This window comes from Canis aureus, chromosome 1, assembly GCF_053574225.1.
Source record: "Canis aureus isolate CA01 chromosome 1, VMU_Caureus_v.1.0, whole genome shotgun sequence".
NCBI classification, from domain to species: Eukaryota; Metazoa; Chordata; class Mammalia; order Carnivora; family Canidae; genus Canis; species Canis aureus.
In genome coordinates, this window is record NC_135611.1 from 99065454 (window position 1) to 99082594 (window position 17141).

Below are 17141 nucleotides of genomic sequence, written 5' to 3' on the forward strand. Positions count from 1 at the left end.
AAGATCCTGGTACGGATTTACGTGCAGGGTCATGCTCTGCTGCTGTGCAGAGCACACAGTCCCTGCATGGCAGCAAACCCCACTGTGACTGCCGCCTGAGGTCAGCGGACACTCACGGCCCCTCCACAGATGAGGAGAGGGGAGGGCCAGCCTCAGGCTTCACGCCCAAGGAGAACTTGCAGAGGACGAGAAACCATTTCCATTGACGGAGCGCCAAGGGTCCCTAGCCAGAGAGCACCGATGAGGAGCAGACCCAGAAGTATGGGAGGCCCTTGCTCTTCCCTGTTCCTTCTCTGTTGGTGAATCAGGTTTCTTAAAACGGAACAGTGCTTCAGAAGAGGAGGAAGACAGTGCATTTAAGACCTTCTTGATCAGATTCTAACAAATTACGTATTTCAAAATTCATTTACTCAAGGACACACATCTAAAATACTCCCCTCCAGCAGGAGTTCCAACCCAGATGGCAGCTTTCTCTGGTTGTGTCGGGTGAATGCCATGATTTCAGGAACAGTCTACAAGCTGCTGAGCTGAGATCTGAGTTCTAGATTCAATTCAGGAGAGAAGGAAATTCAGAGCTCCCCATGATCCAGAAGCCAAAACCGGAAGTCACCAGTGTCTAACATAAAATGCTTTCTGGGGGTGGGACTGGGTTTCACAGCCCAGGGGACAGAAGAGTCAGCAGCACTTGACCTGGTAACGTCACCATGTCTAAGGGCCACACAAACCAATTTTCCCAAAACTCCTCCCCAGCAGAGGAGCGGCCTGAGGCCACAGCTGGAATGGTGCTGAAACAGTCCCTCAGCCCAAGAAGCCCTGAGAAAGTGTCTAACCTCCACTGCTTGTGATCAAGATGCCCTAGTCTGTGCAAAGGGATGTCACTTTTCTGCCACAAATGACATCTCTGCACACAACGCTGGGCCGTGGGAGGATGGAAGGCGGCTTCCCCAAGACTGGGCTACTGGCCAGGCCTCACACCCGGTACATGTCTGGCCTCACACCAGCTACACCTCACCCCACTCACTTTGCAGCTGCTCCACCGCCTTCATCGTTATCGGATGACGACGATGTAGAAGACCCTGGGAAGTATGCTGAGTCCACATGGTTGGGGCTGCCGCCCGGAGCCGGATGAATCGGGGATGACCGTTCGTACAGCGGGGTATGCTTTCCTTCATGAGGAATGTTGCCGTAGGTGCTGTGCTCGGTCAGACTCTTCCCAGTTGTCTCCAAAGCAAGGGCCGGCTCAGCGAGGCTGTATGGGTGTGGGCCCTGACCCGCAGCACCTGGGCTGGGCACCTGTGGGGCCTGAAACACAGGGCAGAGGTCATGCACGCACGGGGGCTACAGGGCCTGGCCCCCGTTGGCCCCGCCTGGTCTCAGCTACGTTTTAATTCAAGGAACACTGGCACCTGCTGCACAGATAAGCCCAACAGCTCGGGAGATTATCTCAGCTCTCAGTAAAACCCAATGCGTGTGCAGCTGTCGGGGGCAGCACCCCCAGGCAGGCCAACCAGCTGCAGGGCGGAGGGTCTTACCACAGGCTTTGCTTGCAGAGGGGTCTGTGGAATGTTGAGCATCTGGGGGGGGACATACGGTGGCACGATCCCAGGCATTCCAAACGGATTTGGTCTGGCTGCTCCATCAACAGGGAAAGAAAGCACGACTGTTAGTGGAGGACACACCCTGGGACACCACGGTGGCCAACATGTGTCCCACCCGCCCTGTCCCTCCCCAGGTGACCACACACCACTGAAAAAATTAGAAATTAAAAATTCATGTTTCACATTAAATAGTTCACTTTATGGTGATCAACCCTACAGACTGGGGCTGAGATTTGAACCTACAGGTGTCTAGCCCACCCACCCGCACCCCCCTCCCTGCCCTCCTTAAGCCCTAGGGCCTCCAGCACTAAGGACAAGGCAGGGATAGACACTTCCCTGTGGTAAGTGAGGCAATGAAATATCCCTATTTAGACTAAAATTCAGGTCTCAGGTATTAAACAGTGAAGCATGGAAGCTGTTGCCAGTACTTTTCAGTTCTTCCCTGTTAAGCAAAACCATGATGAGGTTGCATGTAGCACGATGTGACAGGGCACGCTGAGCTCTCAGGACGGGACTGTAAACCTGCCCTAGTGTGCACTGCACTTACTTCCACCCATGCTGACGTATGCCAGCGCAGCCCAGAGCATAAGTGTGTGCAGAAGTGCTGTGGAAACAAGTCAGGGCTGAGCTAAGTGCTCACATGGAACTCGGGGCCATCAGCTCGGCCCACGGGCCTGCACACCTGCACACCCAAGACCTCAGTCTCCCAGAGTCTGAGGAGAGGGTGCCTTGGCTGGACAACATAGTGACCGACACGCAGTGACGAGGACTTGGCCTCAACATCACACTTCCAAATACCACAAACTACTTACTAATGCAATAAAAATGGCAAGGACACCTTTTGGGGCTCTGTGCCTCCAGTAAACAGTCAGGCATGGGGTCCCTGTGAGGCCCAGCTGCAAGGAGCCCCAAGGGTCCCCACGTGGGAACACACAGCAGACACGGGGACCCTGAGCTACACGATCTCCTCCTCCCCTGTAGGCTTCTTTTAGGAACTGAACAAAAGCAAGCTTAGAGACCCCTGAATGCCAACATCCTTGACCAAGAAGGGCGTCCCTTCCACTTGAGAATCTGAGTGACACCAGGCCAAACAAGGATTCACAAACCACGACAACCTCTCATCTCACCAACATGCCAAGATAAATAAACACATTTAAGTAAAAACAGTAACAAAGCACCCCAAAATCCAAACCCTCACTCCTCTCCCCTTCTGGCACCCAAGCTCCCAGAGCCACCCAGTCCCTGCCTGTGGAGCCACCTCCCCCCACCCAACGACGACCCACGTGCTGGAAGCTGCGGCTCACTGTGAGAGCCTGGCACACAGCCTGCACTGAAAGAAAGCTCGAGACACGACTTCCACAACTGTGGGGGGCAGCTGGGAAAGACAACGCTGGCACACGTGCGCGCCCACCCACATGCTCACCCCAAATACACATGCACGCTCACCACATACACATGCACTCACCCCAAATACACGCAACATGCTCATTCACCACACATGTATGTGCACTCACCCAACATGTGTACATGTGCCCACAACGCATGTTCACCAAATGTACACACTCAGGACACACAGACACACACACTCACCTACATACAAGCACACACACCCATACATGCATAGGCACACACATGCTTACTACATGCACTCATCCCATATACACATATGCACATTTAGTGCAGACATATATATGCATTCACCCCACACATGCACATGCTTGTTCATGCACACTCTCCCCACATAAATGCACACGTGTGCACACACAAACACATAGAGACACATTTCTGACCAAATGGTTCTGAGCCAGAGGTCAGAACTTCCGAGTCTGAGAGACAAGATGCAGTAACTGGTTAGGTTCCTTCTTAGGAGATTCTGGATTGTGGCCAGATTTTGGCACAAAGAACACTATGGCCTCCATCCACTGAAGCTCCGCCACTTCAAATTAAGTCACCGTGGTAAGTGCAGTTTATGAGCTCTTGTGGCTGACCTGCCCCACGCGACTTCTCAGTAATCACATGGAAAGTGGACAGGGTCGGCCACGCCAATCAGCTGCATTGGGACGGAAGGGGATCCTTTTGCTTCCCTCTACTTGTGTCCACTACGTGCTATAAACTTCCTGAAAAGCACAAACTTTCCCTAAAAACAAAAACAAACTATATCTTAAAAGCAGAGATTTTCTAAGAAAGAATACTTTGTAAATCACCTTGTAATTGCTGACCTCAAATAAACCTTTGATAACCTACAAGGCTAGTTACTGAACTATCAGAACTTAGTCCAATAAGGGAATTAATCTGTCTACACTTCTCTGAAGGCTGCCTCCCTTTGGGCACGGTGCCTCCAGGCGCCAGTGCTGCCTCTTGGTGCCCTCAAGCCACCAGCTGCGTGACAAAGTCATCTTTCTTGGGACTGACCCCGACTGACCTCAGCTCATGCATGGAAGTGAGCACCACCAGCTTGTCCCCCACCCGCCCAGACACTCTGCTCAGAAAGACAGGCTGCTGTCAGCAGACCATGCAGATGGACCCCGAAAGGTGGAAAACCTGTTTACTAGATGAAAAATATTTTCACAATTAAAAGAATTTTCAAAGACTTCTCTGTGAATGACGAGAAATGCACACGCATGGCAGCCTGACAGGTGCACAGAGTGCACTGCACCATGAGTGAGAGGCCACCTGCTGCCCGCTGCCCGTCATGGTGGTGCCCGCGTGGAGCTGCACAGCTGCTCTCCAAAGAGAAGGCGCATCCGGAGAAGGAACGGTGCTGACCACAAGCTCTGCTGAGAACCAGACGGCCACACACGCCCCAGCCACCGCCTGGCATGTCACTGCAGGGACATCAGGCCAGCCAAAACGAGGCTAACGCAGTAAGAATTCTTAGAATTCTCTGATGCCAACAGGGGTGTGATTTTCAAGTGTGGTACCAAAAACAGAGCTTTGACCATTCAGGCTCCAAGAGTAAGTCAGTATGTTCCATATCACCAATACTAATTTTCAATACCTATAAAAAGGGTCCCATTTTCCAACGACGTTAGACCATATGGAAATGGACACATTTTCTCGGTGTTCATATTCCACGGAAGCAAAGACACAGCCACATAGATAATGTTGTTGGACTTGTTTCCATCCTCTTCCAGGTGAGTAGCTTCTGGAAGGCAGGCCACGGGCCAAAGATCGTGAGGGCAGAGGCAGGAGGAGAGGAAGCGGCCAGCTCTGAGGGGCTGAATGCCGTAACCTTACAGGGACACTGGCTCCTGGGGGCTGAGCTGGACGGCGAGGCCCCCGACAGGAGTCAGAGGCGCCATGTACAGAGAAGCATCAGCCGGCCAAGTGCAAGGCTAAGGGTCAAGCACAGAGGCCCCCAAGCGCCCCAGGGCCCCAGGGCAGCACACCGAGGCCAGTAGGAGGCAGAGCTCCAGAACTCGAGCAGCTCACCGGGCGGGACCAGGGCGTGGGGCTGTGGGCAAGGGCGTTCCACGGCCAGGAGCCAGCAGCGTGACCCCCACCCCCAGAATCTGGCAGCGACGTGGACCTCGCAGCACAGCAATGCTCAAGCCCACACTGTGTGTGAGTCTTCAGGAACAGGAGTCTCACAAGTGATGGACGTGTCCCAAGTTGTATCCCAATCTGTGCAGCTCCCGGCTCACTCACTCCACAGCGGAGGACGTGTGCACATAGGCTGGCGGAGATGAGGAGTGGGAAAGTTTCCTACGCAGCCTCATGAGCCCCAAGCCGCTGCGGACCTCAGAAATGCACAGCCTGCATAAGAGTCCCCGCTAAGCCAAGTGGCTGCGCCCTCTGTCGCCGTCAGATGTGATGATGAGCTCGTCATCACGCAGGGACATACCCTGCGAGTGGCTGCTGACAGCAGACGCAGTTTCAGTTCCCCACCGTGATGACTGATTTTTAGGTTTTCAAAAAAAAAATGACCTTTCAAAAAGCCATGAGACCAGACAGATTATTTCACTTCAGGGCACAGGGACTAAAATAAACTCTCAAAAATCTGAATGAAAGGTCATGGGAACAGATGTCGGGCCTGAAGACAACACTCAAGAACCAAGAGGGAGAAAGATGAGGCCAATTTCTGCTCCATGGCTTCCCTCAGGTAGAGCCGACCCCATTAACCGGCGGAGCCAACCCCAGTACCACACGCACCAGCCTGAGGTAAAAATGCCAACAGTTGGACACGTGGACACGTCTCCAAAATTAGCAAGGGCAGAATGACACACAATACAACCTCTGGTGACATGTAGAAACACCTCCCACCCTTCCACACACAGAGGTAAAGAAACACAGAAACCCGTCTGTGGGGACAGACGAGACTCTCAGGAAAGCCTCACGTGTTTCTTTCAAGAAAGACGGGAAACAAACACCATTTGCTGACCTTGCTGGTGGGCATGCCGCTGCTCGGACATTGCCCTCGTACAGACGGTGGCGTTTAAAGTTTTTCCACAATAAAAAAGCTTAAACAAAAACAAGAAAATGGTGGCTTGAGTGAGAACTCTAAGGCCAAGTTTCAAAAACTTGCTAAAGTACATAGCAGTCTAACATGCAAAAAATGGTGACACCGGAAATTTAAAAGGCTGTCATCACAACAACAGCAAAACACCGGATGGCGAGCAGGGGCGGCAGCCGGGACAACGCAGCAGCTACGTCGCAGCCCGGGCGGGCCTGGCCTCCCAGGGCAGGCAGAGCAATGGGCCCGAGCACATGCTGCCAGTGGGAGCGGACAGCCTGTCGGCAGCACGTGCAGCCATCCTGCTGCAGTCCCGAGGCCCAGAGCTAGGCAAGGGTCTGTGTTCGGGGCCGTGGCACGCATGAACACTCTGTCCCTGTGCTGGGTCCGCGTGGTCCCGCCTGGGCAACCCTGCTTTCCTGGAGACACACCAGCCTCGTCAGCTAACAAAGCCCCGCAGGGCCTGCATCTTTCTTCCCCAACCGTGAACCCGTATCCAGGGTGACACCTGCTGAGCGCGCCCTCAGGCTGGGGGCACATGGTGGAGATGCAAAGACTGCCCACCTGAAAACCCAGCCAGAGTCCATGGGACAGTGTGGTGATGCACGTGGCACAGCCACAACCCGGAAGCACGGCCACGGACAAACCCCACTTCTCTTCAGGATTACACAGGCCCATCCCTGAGCCACAGCCCCAGGCTGGGGCCCCTCCTTGCAAGCAAGGCAGCCGTCAGGGGTGCCCTCCTGGGAGCCGGTCTGGGAGAAGGGCCCATGAGGATGCAGCCACCAGGACCCCTCCCTGTGGCCGTGGCCGCTCCAGTCTTGGCTTCCTGGAGCAGCCCCCATCCGATAGCGTCAGCCCGCATGTACGAAAGCCACAAAAGTTGGCCACCGTCGCACCCCCACCCAGCCACCCAGGCCACACCTGGCAGGGCAGCCGTCAGGAACCATCTCTGCTGGGATGAGCCGCACCTCACAAGGACCTGGCGGCCACATGGGCCACAGGAGCCCCCTCCTTACCCGAGTACAGATGCTCCTGCCACACAGCTGCTGGCGTCCCCTTGTCTCTTTGGGGAAGCCCCCCCACCCACTGAACCCCCAGGGAGCCCGTCTGCTTCCACATCCCCACTCAGCACTCGGGGTACATACATGATCAAAACTCAGGGAGCACGTGGGCACGGGGGCCTGATGGAGCGACGGGGAGAGGCTCCAGGTCACGCCCCACAGCAATGGGGCACGCTCAACACAGGAGCCCTTTGGCAAGCTCCTGCAGCCCCCAGACAATGTGGGGAGCCTCCAGCGGCCACTGCCCTGGGACCCACCAGCCCCCCGGCCCCTTCCCTGTGTCCTGGGCTCTAACCACCCTCTGCTTCTCCTCACACACTGCCTCCACCTGGGGGTCACCTCCACGTGGAACACACTTCCTCCTCTGCATCCCCCGGCGACACTCCTGCTCACAGTGGATGGGGGTCATCCGTGAACTGCCTGCTCACACGCTACACAGGGGCCAGGACAACACACCCAGTCCCCACTGCCCAGCATCCAGCATGTGTCACCACAGGCCCAACACAGCCAGGAGGATCTTGGGGTCTTAATTAACAGAACTCTTTCTGGGACAGCTTTAGGTCCACCAAGAACCTAGGAGAAAGCGCCTTCTTGCATTAGTGCAATACACGTGACAGCGAACACTCTAATTCTGACAGGCATCTATGTCAGGGTGCCTGTAGGTATTCACTCTCTGGGTTTGGACAGATTAATAAGGACGCATACCCACCACGACACTGTCTACAAAATGCTTTCACAGCCCTAAACTTCCTGTGTGCTCTGCCTGCGTGCATCCCTCCCCTGCCTTTTCGATAACGTTGTGCAGCCAGAATCGTACAAGATGGAGACTTTCACTCAGCGAACAAATCCAAGGTCTTCGTGAGTTGAGAACCCATCCTATTTAACACTGAATGATGTCAGTGCGTGGACGGACCTCCGTTTATTTGTCGGCACCCACGGAAGGACATCCCGATGCTTCCCAGTTTCGGTGGTTATGAGTCACGCTGCGGTAAACATCATGTGCAGAGTTTGTACGGATCTACGTCTTTAGTCCTCTGGGTCGACATGGAGGTACATGACTGCCAGGCCCCATGTAAGAGAGTCTTTAGTTTTCTGAGACATCATCACACGGTCTTCGAAGCAGCGGCACCAGTCAGCATCCCCTGCAGCCTGACTGTGCGCTCCCATGGCTCCACATCCTCACCCGCATCTGTTCTTATTGGTGCTCCGGATGCTGACCGTCATAGCAGGTGTGCAGTGGGAGCTCACCTACCTTTCATGGAAGAGGCCAGGAAAGCAGCATGCACGTCTTCATACTCACCAGGCCCTGTTTTCACCCAGGTGAGCTCCAGCAGCCAGGACACAGGAGCATGCTCCATCCAGGAACCACACACAGTGGACAACCCTGCAGTGTGACCAGTCCCATGGGCACCCACATTCACACCAGGGACCTGGTGGACGTGCAGGTGTTATGTGCTCATCATGAAAGCACAAAATCGTACCACCTCGAAGTCACGGGTCCCCACACTGTTTCTGACACTCTCAATGCTTACAAAATGGATATTAATCTCACCTGTTAACTGATTTTGAAATCCCATGTAGAAACAGATCATTTCTAGGGTTCACTGTGCAAAGACAGTATGGACTGGAGCCCATCTGTCACTGTGAGAAGGACCACGCCCCAAGCAGGGGAGGCCTTGCTACACTGTGGGGAGGGGGGCCATGGGGCCGCGGCGCAGGTGTGTGCACCTGTCCGCCCATCACCTTCACACCCTCAGCATCTGTGTGCAGAGCAGAGGCCCACAGGCTTGGAAGATGCGGGAACACAGCAGCCCCACCAGCCCGCCCACCTGACCGGGGCCAGGCCAGGAAGCTGTCCCTCAGGAAGACTCAGATTCCCGAGGCATCACAGTTCTGGGCTGGAACGTCCACTCTAGCAGGGTTCAGAGAGCCCAGGTCACAGTCAACTCCCCATTGTCACTCCCAGTCGCCTCCAAGGGGCTGGTGTGAGGCTCTGAATGTCGGCAAAATGACACACAGTCCAGTTTCTAACATGGTTCACACAAGACGGGCTCTAATGGGCGAGAAAGTCACATCTCAACACTGGTCATTCATGATTCTGAGAGTGTCATCCCAGGGAACATAATGGACCAAACCAGAAAAGACCACGCAGGACCTCCCCACTGCTCATAGAATGTTTTTACAGCAAATGTGTTGGGTTGTCACAAGGGACGCCAACAGAGCCTCTCCCGACCCCACGCTGCTCCTCCTTGGCTCTGCTCCCCACTCAGCGCCACACATACACGCACAGGGGTGGCACCATCCCATATGACCTCGTTTCTTCATACTTATCAGGGAAACAAAGCCTTTTTACATGAATCCATCTCTGCTTGCTCCAAACTGTGTCTGTTACTTGAGACACACCTTCCTTCCCAGTCTTTCCCTGACCCCTGTCCTCGGTCACCCCCACATTCCAGGCCACTACCAGCCTGCACTCTTGGCTGCCCTGAACTCTGCACCCATGGCTCCAGTCTCGCCAGGAGACCCTGGGAGGAGGCTTTAACGTAACACGACAGGAGTTATCGCCCATATGGACCCACTTGAAAATACTGCCCCCAACACTGCAAATTCTTCCCCAACCCACCACCATTCCCCAAAACCCACTGAGAAGAAGTGAAACCAAATTCCAGGCATGTCCCCTCACCCATAGGACTTCCTTCACGTGTTGTTTGATGTAAGAACACAAAAGGACTTTGTACATTCTGAGTTTTAAAGCGGCTCCCATTTAAAAGCTAACTTAAAGCCCACCTTGTGGTTAGCAGCTCAGCCCAGCACAGACGCTGCTGGTGCCCGTGTCCATCCCGACCTGCCTGCCTCCTAAGGAAAGCTCCCAGACCCAGGGTACTGCAGTGACTGTTCAAGTCCCACATCACACGAGGACCAAGCATCAATATGCACACACGAGGGGCAGACGCCCTCTCGGGAGCTCCTCCCAGGCTATGGCTGCAGACGGTTCCTTGCCTTGTAGCCACTCTCCCTGAGAACGAGGACCACGTCTGGCCGGAGACGAGCCGTCCCAGAGCGTGTCACACACACCCCGCTCCACGACCAGGAAGCCCGAGGCTGGAGGCAGTGGGATCAGGGCATCCACCCCTGGAACCAGACCCTGCCTATCCCCGGAGGCCCTGCCACATTGCCCTCTGTCCGGCAGAGTGGTCCCAAATCACAATCCTCTCACTGTCCCAGATCAACAGCTTTTCCTAGATCTAGTCAGTCAGTCAAATACTTTCCCATGGCGGCATGAGGGTGAAGGGGGAAAGCACTTGGCTGCCCCAGGCCCAACATTCCTAGGAGACGGTGGCAGGAAGTATACAGAGATGCAATGGCTGCTGGCCTCTGACAGGTGACAGTGAACCCAGGATCTGAGTGTCCAGCACAAGAGATCAGGGAGACCTGGCCGCAGGACGCCGAGGCCCATCCCCTGCAGGAGCCAGCAGGACCAGGCCCCAGGACCGAGTCGGAGGCACAGCGGAGAGTCTGCCCCCAGCACGATGGGACAGTGCCAATCAGTGGCTGTAGGGCCCGGAGATGAACCCTAACAATTGAAAGCCCTGACCTCGGGTCCAGGCAGAGGAGCCACCGTGCCTGGAGCCCCGCCCTCCTTGGGCACCGGCCACCCACAGGAACCCCCTCCGGCGGCCAGCACTCATCTGTGACCTGTGGCCCCCCCAGGCACATAGCCGCTCTATGCTGCAGTGAACTGGTGAACGTACCAGGAAAGGGACAATAGTCTGAGACATTTCAAACTGGTGGCACTCTAACCACACCAGGAATGTGGAAGCAAATTTGACAGACACAGCAGCGCAGCACGATCTCTGAGAGCCTATGGCTCTGGACCCAGAGTGGGGCCCTGGGTCTCAGGGGGGACCCTGGCACTTAGGCTCACGGCCTCACAGCCTCCCTGGAGGACACCACCAGGCAGGCTTCAGGAAAACAGCTCATAATCACTTTTATTCCCCAATTCCAAATCTCTGAGTTAAATCTAGTCTTTTGCAAAAAAAATTAAAAAACAAAAAAACAGGCAGCAAAAAGAAAGACACCCATCCACTTTTCTGAAGGGATTTACGGAGGCATCTGCAGGCCGAGGCCTCCCCAGTGCACCTCCTGGACGCCTCCTGCCTGCCCCCGCGCCCACCCCAACTCCCAGGAGGTCCATTTGTCCTGCTCAACCCTCCAGGGCCTACTGCGGTGTTTGCCCAGGAAGCACGGCTCTGCATGCTCATGCCAGCTGCGCAAACCTCACCTCGGGTGAATAAACCTACAACAGGGGCCCATCTTTAATCTCTGCTGACTGAACGGTCAGCGTCCATCTCAGAGGCTTGGATTTACTTACCTAAGTAATGTGCTGGGTGAAATGCCATAGGCTTACTAGTCGCTGAGTAATATCCAATTGCTCTCTTAAATCGAATAACTTTGTCATCTGTTCTAGACTGAAATAAACGCAGGAAAACCTTTGTAAATGGCATGCACTGGTCGTGTGCGTGAACACACTCACAACTCAGCACGGTGTCATCATCTACAGCTTCTGAAGTGAGAGCAGAGCTTAGACTGACAGTAAAACCCTGCAGGAGAATCCACAAGTCAAACGCTAATCCTCCCAGAGTGACGTGGGTACCCGACTGGCACTCCGTCAAGAGACCCGGGCTTCTCGGGGCCATGTCCCCGGTGCTGCCTGGGGAGTATTTCCGTCTCGTGTCCAGCGAGTGGGACAGCAGTCTCAGCTTTCCAGAGTGACACAGAGCTCATACCCACCTCATGTCCTCTATTAACCCTGACCCACTCACATTCCCTCCTTTCCAAAAAAGGAAGAAGAAACACCTGACCATCACCTAAGGGATGGACAAGTCATTTCACAACTCCACTCGGCCCACACACTACTCTGTCTTCTCAGGAAATGCATGGATCGTGACAGAGAACGGAGCAGCAGCAGATCGCCCAGGCATCCACCTGGAGCCCTCCGGGCACAGGCTGCAGGAGAGGCTGGGAGCCAAGGGAGGGGCCTCGCCACCCCCACCCCCATGTGCAGAGTGCTCAGAGCCTGCGCTGTACCTGAGAATGCTGGAACACATCTTTAGCTACGGCATCCAAGTCCGAGGGGTCCTGGATGTTGCGGACGTAGTCGGCCACAGCCTTGATCACCACATCGCATGGAGGCAGGACCAGCTGGTGGGCCCGGACCTGAGGAACAAGGGTACAGGTCAGTACGGGAGCCCCCAGTGCAGGACCCGGCAGCTACAGGCCCTGTCACACCCCTCTGTGAGCAGTATCCAGCTGCCCTCAGCTATTCAATACAACCTGGCCTCTTCCACCTAGCTAGGTCATGGAGCACCCGGCAGGCCTGTGTTACTTCTGACACCTCTGCGACCTGCTCACCGTCGATCCTGAGCCCCAAACCCCGTGCCCCACAGCAGAGAACATGTCACGAAAAACCACAGGCTGCAGACACATCCATCCTTCCTACACCAGCCAACAGGTGGCCGTGCCAGGTGCATGCAGCTCAGGCTCGGAAGCACCCCAGAGAGCCAGGTCGGCTTCGAACAGAACAAAGATGGGCCCCTGACCCCTCATGCTGACGGTCATGTCTGGTGAAAGACATACAGGATAAGCGTTGGAATATTTCATTGTCCCAGAATACTGATTCCATGAAAAGTAAGTTAAAAAAAAAAAGATTTTAGGCTCTTTCATAAAAACTAAATAAAACACTATGAAAAAAAGATATGACTTCGGCTATAATGATCGTCACATCCTTCTTTTAGGAACAAAGATGAATCAGGTACTGAGTTTGTTTCTGGCAATTAAAAAAAAAATCAGATGATAGCACAAAATAATCTTTATCTCTCATCTGGGCATGAAGATCACAAAGATGAAAAACAGCACAGATCCCAAAAGGCTGTGAGCCTCCACAGCCACCTGCTCCTGCCCTGAGCCTGTGACCGTCTGGGGTCAGCACAGGGTCCTCCAGGGTGGATGCCAACAGGGAACTGGCCTCAGAGCTGAGGAGCACGGTGGCTCCTAAACCTGGCAGAGCCAGCAAACCCCTTCCAGAGCTTCCAGAGGGACAGTGGCCGGCAGATACCTCAATTTTGGCCCAGTGAGACCTTCAGAACAGTAAGATGATAAATCTGAGTTGTTTTGAGATATCCACACACAGAGAGAACACAGAAGAAAATCAAACAACCTGAGCCTGAGCGTGTGACTTGGAAGAACCCACCAGAAAAACTGACGTTTATCCTTTAAGTCACCATCAAGAAAACCTTCAGCTGCATGGACAACACTCTGTTCTTCTAGAAGCAACAGGTTTCCTTGAGGCACCGGTCCCTATGTCTGAGTGGCATTCTCAGCCCCCCATGAAGGGACACCCCAGCACAAGGCCCCAGAGAGCCCCACGTACGTTGGTGCACCCATCACAGCCTCAGTCCTGGAAACTCAACTTCCCTGCAAAGATGAGAGCCCACGGGTACACGTGTGTTCCTCAGGGACAAAGCCTGGTGAACAGCATGAGCCAGCCAGTCTGGGAGGAATGGAGATCCCATCTGTGCTCCCCCTTGTGGGGTGTCTGGTCCCACGGCCGGGCAGGAGCAGGGCCAGCTGGTGGCAGCCCAGAGGGGAGGAGCCAGGACAGAAACACTGTGCCATCCTTGTGGAACGCCTTCTCCTCCGTGAACACAGCATGGGGATGGGGACAGCCATGCCCAAGGGCCCAGGGCCTTGATTCCCGGCCTCCACAGGGTGGGCCTGGCACCCTGAAAGCCAGTAAGGCCCTCCCAGCTGGGCTGGCTGCCATACAAGGGTTTTACATACAGAACAGATGGATGACAACACAGTGAGAACAGAACCTATGGGATATAAAAATGGCCAAATCTGCAAAGGGGTGGGGGGCTCAAGGTGGCACAGATCATCCCTCTTGGAGTACGTACCCAGACCCCGTGCCTCTGCAGACGATGGGGAGCCACTCATAGTCCATCCCGCCTCAGGTGACAATGACTACCTGCCACTCTCCATCCTGCAGACATCCTGACGCTGCCAGCAAGTCTCCTGAGCCCCCAATCTCCAACTCCGAGTAGCGCCCAAGTCCCCATGGCCCTGCAGCTGTCCAGAATCAAGCCTCTCAAACCAAGTTGGGGCACAACCCCCCAAACATTCAACCGAAGATTACACACAAGTCTCAAAACTATTTCCCACAGAATCCCTTTTAGAAGCATGATCCCTCATACGTTTAAATCCAGATATATCTGCAAATATTCAGCTTATTAAACTGCTGCTGCTCCTGACAACCAAGAATTTGTATCTTCTTGACAAACCCTGCAGGCGCACCTGGAAGAAGCCACACCTTCCCACAGGCTGGAACAGAGCTGAGGGCGCCAACCCGCCACAGGAACAGGAAGGAGGCTGTCCCTGGAGATCCCAGCCTGGAAGACAGCTCATGGATCTCCAGCCACATGCATGCCAACTCTCGGCCGATCTAGAATGCTGACTTGCTGTTCCAAAAAGCTCTAAATCTTCAAGAAAATGCTCTGGGGGAGCATCTGGCTCCCCTACCCCGGCAGCATCTACAGGGGACTCACAGCAACCCATCCCTGTCAACTCGTAAAAACAAATTAACACCCGAACCACACAAATTAAGCGTTCGCTCCTTGGAGACAGGCTTCAAGATATTTTTACCAAAGCCCCACTTCTCCTTTTTTTCTTTTCTTTGAGCAGTTGTACTTTTATTTTAGCCCAAAGCTTAACATTAGGAAAGAAACAAAATTTAAATAAATTGCAATATACCTAAATTAAAGTTGGAAACATGTACTTTTTGTCTCCAAGGATAGAAAGTAAATTCTGTTTAATTAAAAGCAAAACGTTTATGATTATCTGCCTTTTACAGCACTGGTAGCAATCTTAGTAATTGTTAGTTACTGGCTTTACAAGCAAAACAAAAACAAAAACTCTGGAGCTGGAAAAGACCTCCCAGAGTATGCAGCTCCCCTGCTCACAGATAGACACCACAGAGGGTGCTGGCAGGCACGCCTGAGCAAGGCATCTGCATAGAGCCTCCTCTTTCTCCAGGGTCCCATTTCCCGCTTACACCCACATGCTGCTGTCCCCTGTGGGCCTCCCCCCCAAGACCCCTCTGATCTGCAAGCTGGCAGACACCCCCCATTTTCCCAGCTGTGATAATCCCGACCTGGTCACCCCTCTTGACAACCTGCACCTTGTATTTTCTTCTGAATCCCGGCCCAGCGCTAGAGCTGTCATGAACTCAGGGGTGTAAGCACGGGGCACACCCACTCTGCCGGGATGCAGCCAGGTCCACGAAGACCTCACCACATGCTCCCCAGCACAGCCAGCACCGGCTGCCAGGCAGCTAGGGGCACCGACTCTGTTGGGCCCCAACACGAGTTACTGCCCGACACCCCGAGGAGACACTCTCCCCACCCAAAGGTGAGCTAATGAGGGTCCCACCACACTTGCAGCTGCCGGGTTCTAGCATTCCACCACTTACGTGATAATGTCACCTCGTCTGGGTCACATTTCAAAAACCAAAGACTTTTCCACAAATTAATTTAAATGGCACGATGCAGTTACCATGTGACATTTCAACTCTTAAATCCATCAAGCCACAGAACAGAGGATTCCACTAAAACCCAAGATTCTCTCCCGGATGGCATGTAGATGACGTGGAAGACTCTTCTGAAGCATCCTGAAATGAGCCACAAGAAAGGATGATCTGACAGGGTCTTAACGTTCATCTGATGGAATAAAACCTCTCTGCTGAAATAACAACTCCCTCCTGGAGGCCCCAGCACCTGGCGGGGAAGGGTCCAGCAGCCAGTGCATGGGCCTCCTGCAGACACAATACTGCATGGGCCTGGCGGGCCTGGGGCTCCCACATGGACCTGGTGTGCAGCCATGGGGACCAGGGGAGGCTGGCAGTGCAGCCATGCCTCTGGTGAGGGCAGAGCATGAGCTCACATTCCACGTCCAAACAGATCCGCTCCAGTTCAATCTCATCATTCACGATGCTTCTGTTGACTCAAGACAAAGAAAATGGGCGAACATTCTTCAATCCATAGATTGTACTTTTGTGTTGGTAATTTTTCTTCTCCTTTATAAAGAACGATCCTCCCCCGAGGAGATGTCTTCACTTCAGTTCCCTCCTTCCCTAAACCTCACCCCATGCACGCGGCCACTGTGCTCCACACCTGCAGCCCTGTGAACAGCACCAGCAAGCCCATCTGTGTTGCATCTTTAGGAAGAGTGTTCGCATTCTGACACGCGATTTAGCTGAACATGTTTATACAGGCCAGCATCTTAACACCCAGGGAACCAGTCAAAAGCCAACTAAACCACGTTGAGATGTGTGCACACATGCAGTTTGAAGTCAGGCCACGTGGTGCCAGAAGCCTGGGGAAGGGGGCCCACGGTAAGGCTTCACATGCTGGTAAGTCATCTCTCTCTCGTGCACTTTCTTCACACAGAGTAGATGACCTGGGGCAACTTAATGTCTTTTTCTTCACGTTAATGGGGACCTGAAATCCTCAGATGGTCGGGAAACGGGAACACAGCCCAGGGCCCCTGCAGCACCATGTGGGGCTGCGGGGAAGCCACTAGGGGCACAGTCCACCACCCACCTCATCCCCACCTGCTTCCAGGAGCTACCACTGACAACAACATGAGAAAGCTGACGCTGGGAGGGGAGGTGGCTGCCAGTAGCCAGACGGTATTTGCAGCACAGCAGTTTACGGTAGACAAACATTTGTAACTTGAAGTATTTTCTTTATAAAGATACTTAGGAGACAGGTTAGAAACCCAAGTGCTTTAAAATGAAACAAAATAAAAAATAAGATGCAAACTATAACGGATTCATGTCATACTGTAACTGCATCTTAATTTTGCTCCTAATTATGTCATAAGTATGTCAAAGTTCACTGGTATTTTGCTTTTGAAAATCTTTTTTTTTTTAAGATTTTATTTATTTATTCATGAAAGACAGAGAGAGAG

The 17141-nt window shown here is 53.7% G+C and overlaps 1 protein-coding gene across 4 annotated transcripts in view; it reads right to left on the reverse strand.

Moving 5' to 3' along the window:
- Positions 1–17141, reverse strand: part of FAM120A (family with sequence similarity 120 member A) — an 87467-nt gene that overhangs the window by 42211 nt on the left and 28115 nt on the right. For all 4 annotated transcript variants that reach the window (XM_077910919.1, XM_077910921.1, XM_077910915.1 and 1 more), the window contains 4 exons: positions 12204–12332; positions 11488–11584; positions 1533–1630; positions 1022–1302 (listed from right to left, as the gene is read on the reverse strand). In XM_077910919.1, coding sequence (XP_077767045.1) covers positions 1022–1302; positions 1533–1630; positions 11488–11584; positions 12204–12332 — 605 coding nt within the window. The remainder of the gene's footprint in view (positions 1–1021; positions 1303–1532; positions 1631–11487; positions 11585–12203; positions 12333–17141) is intronic.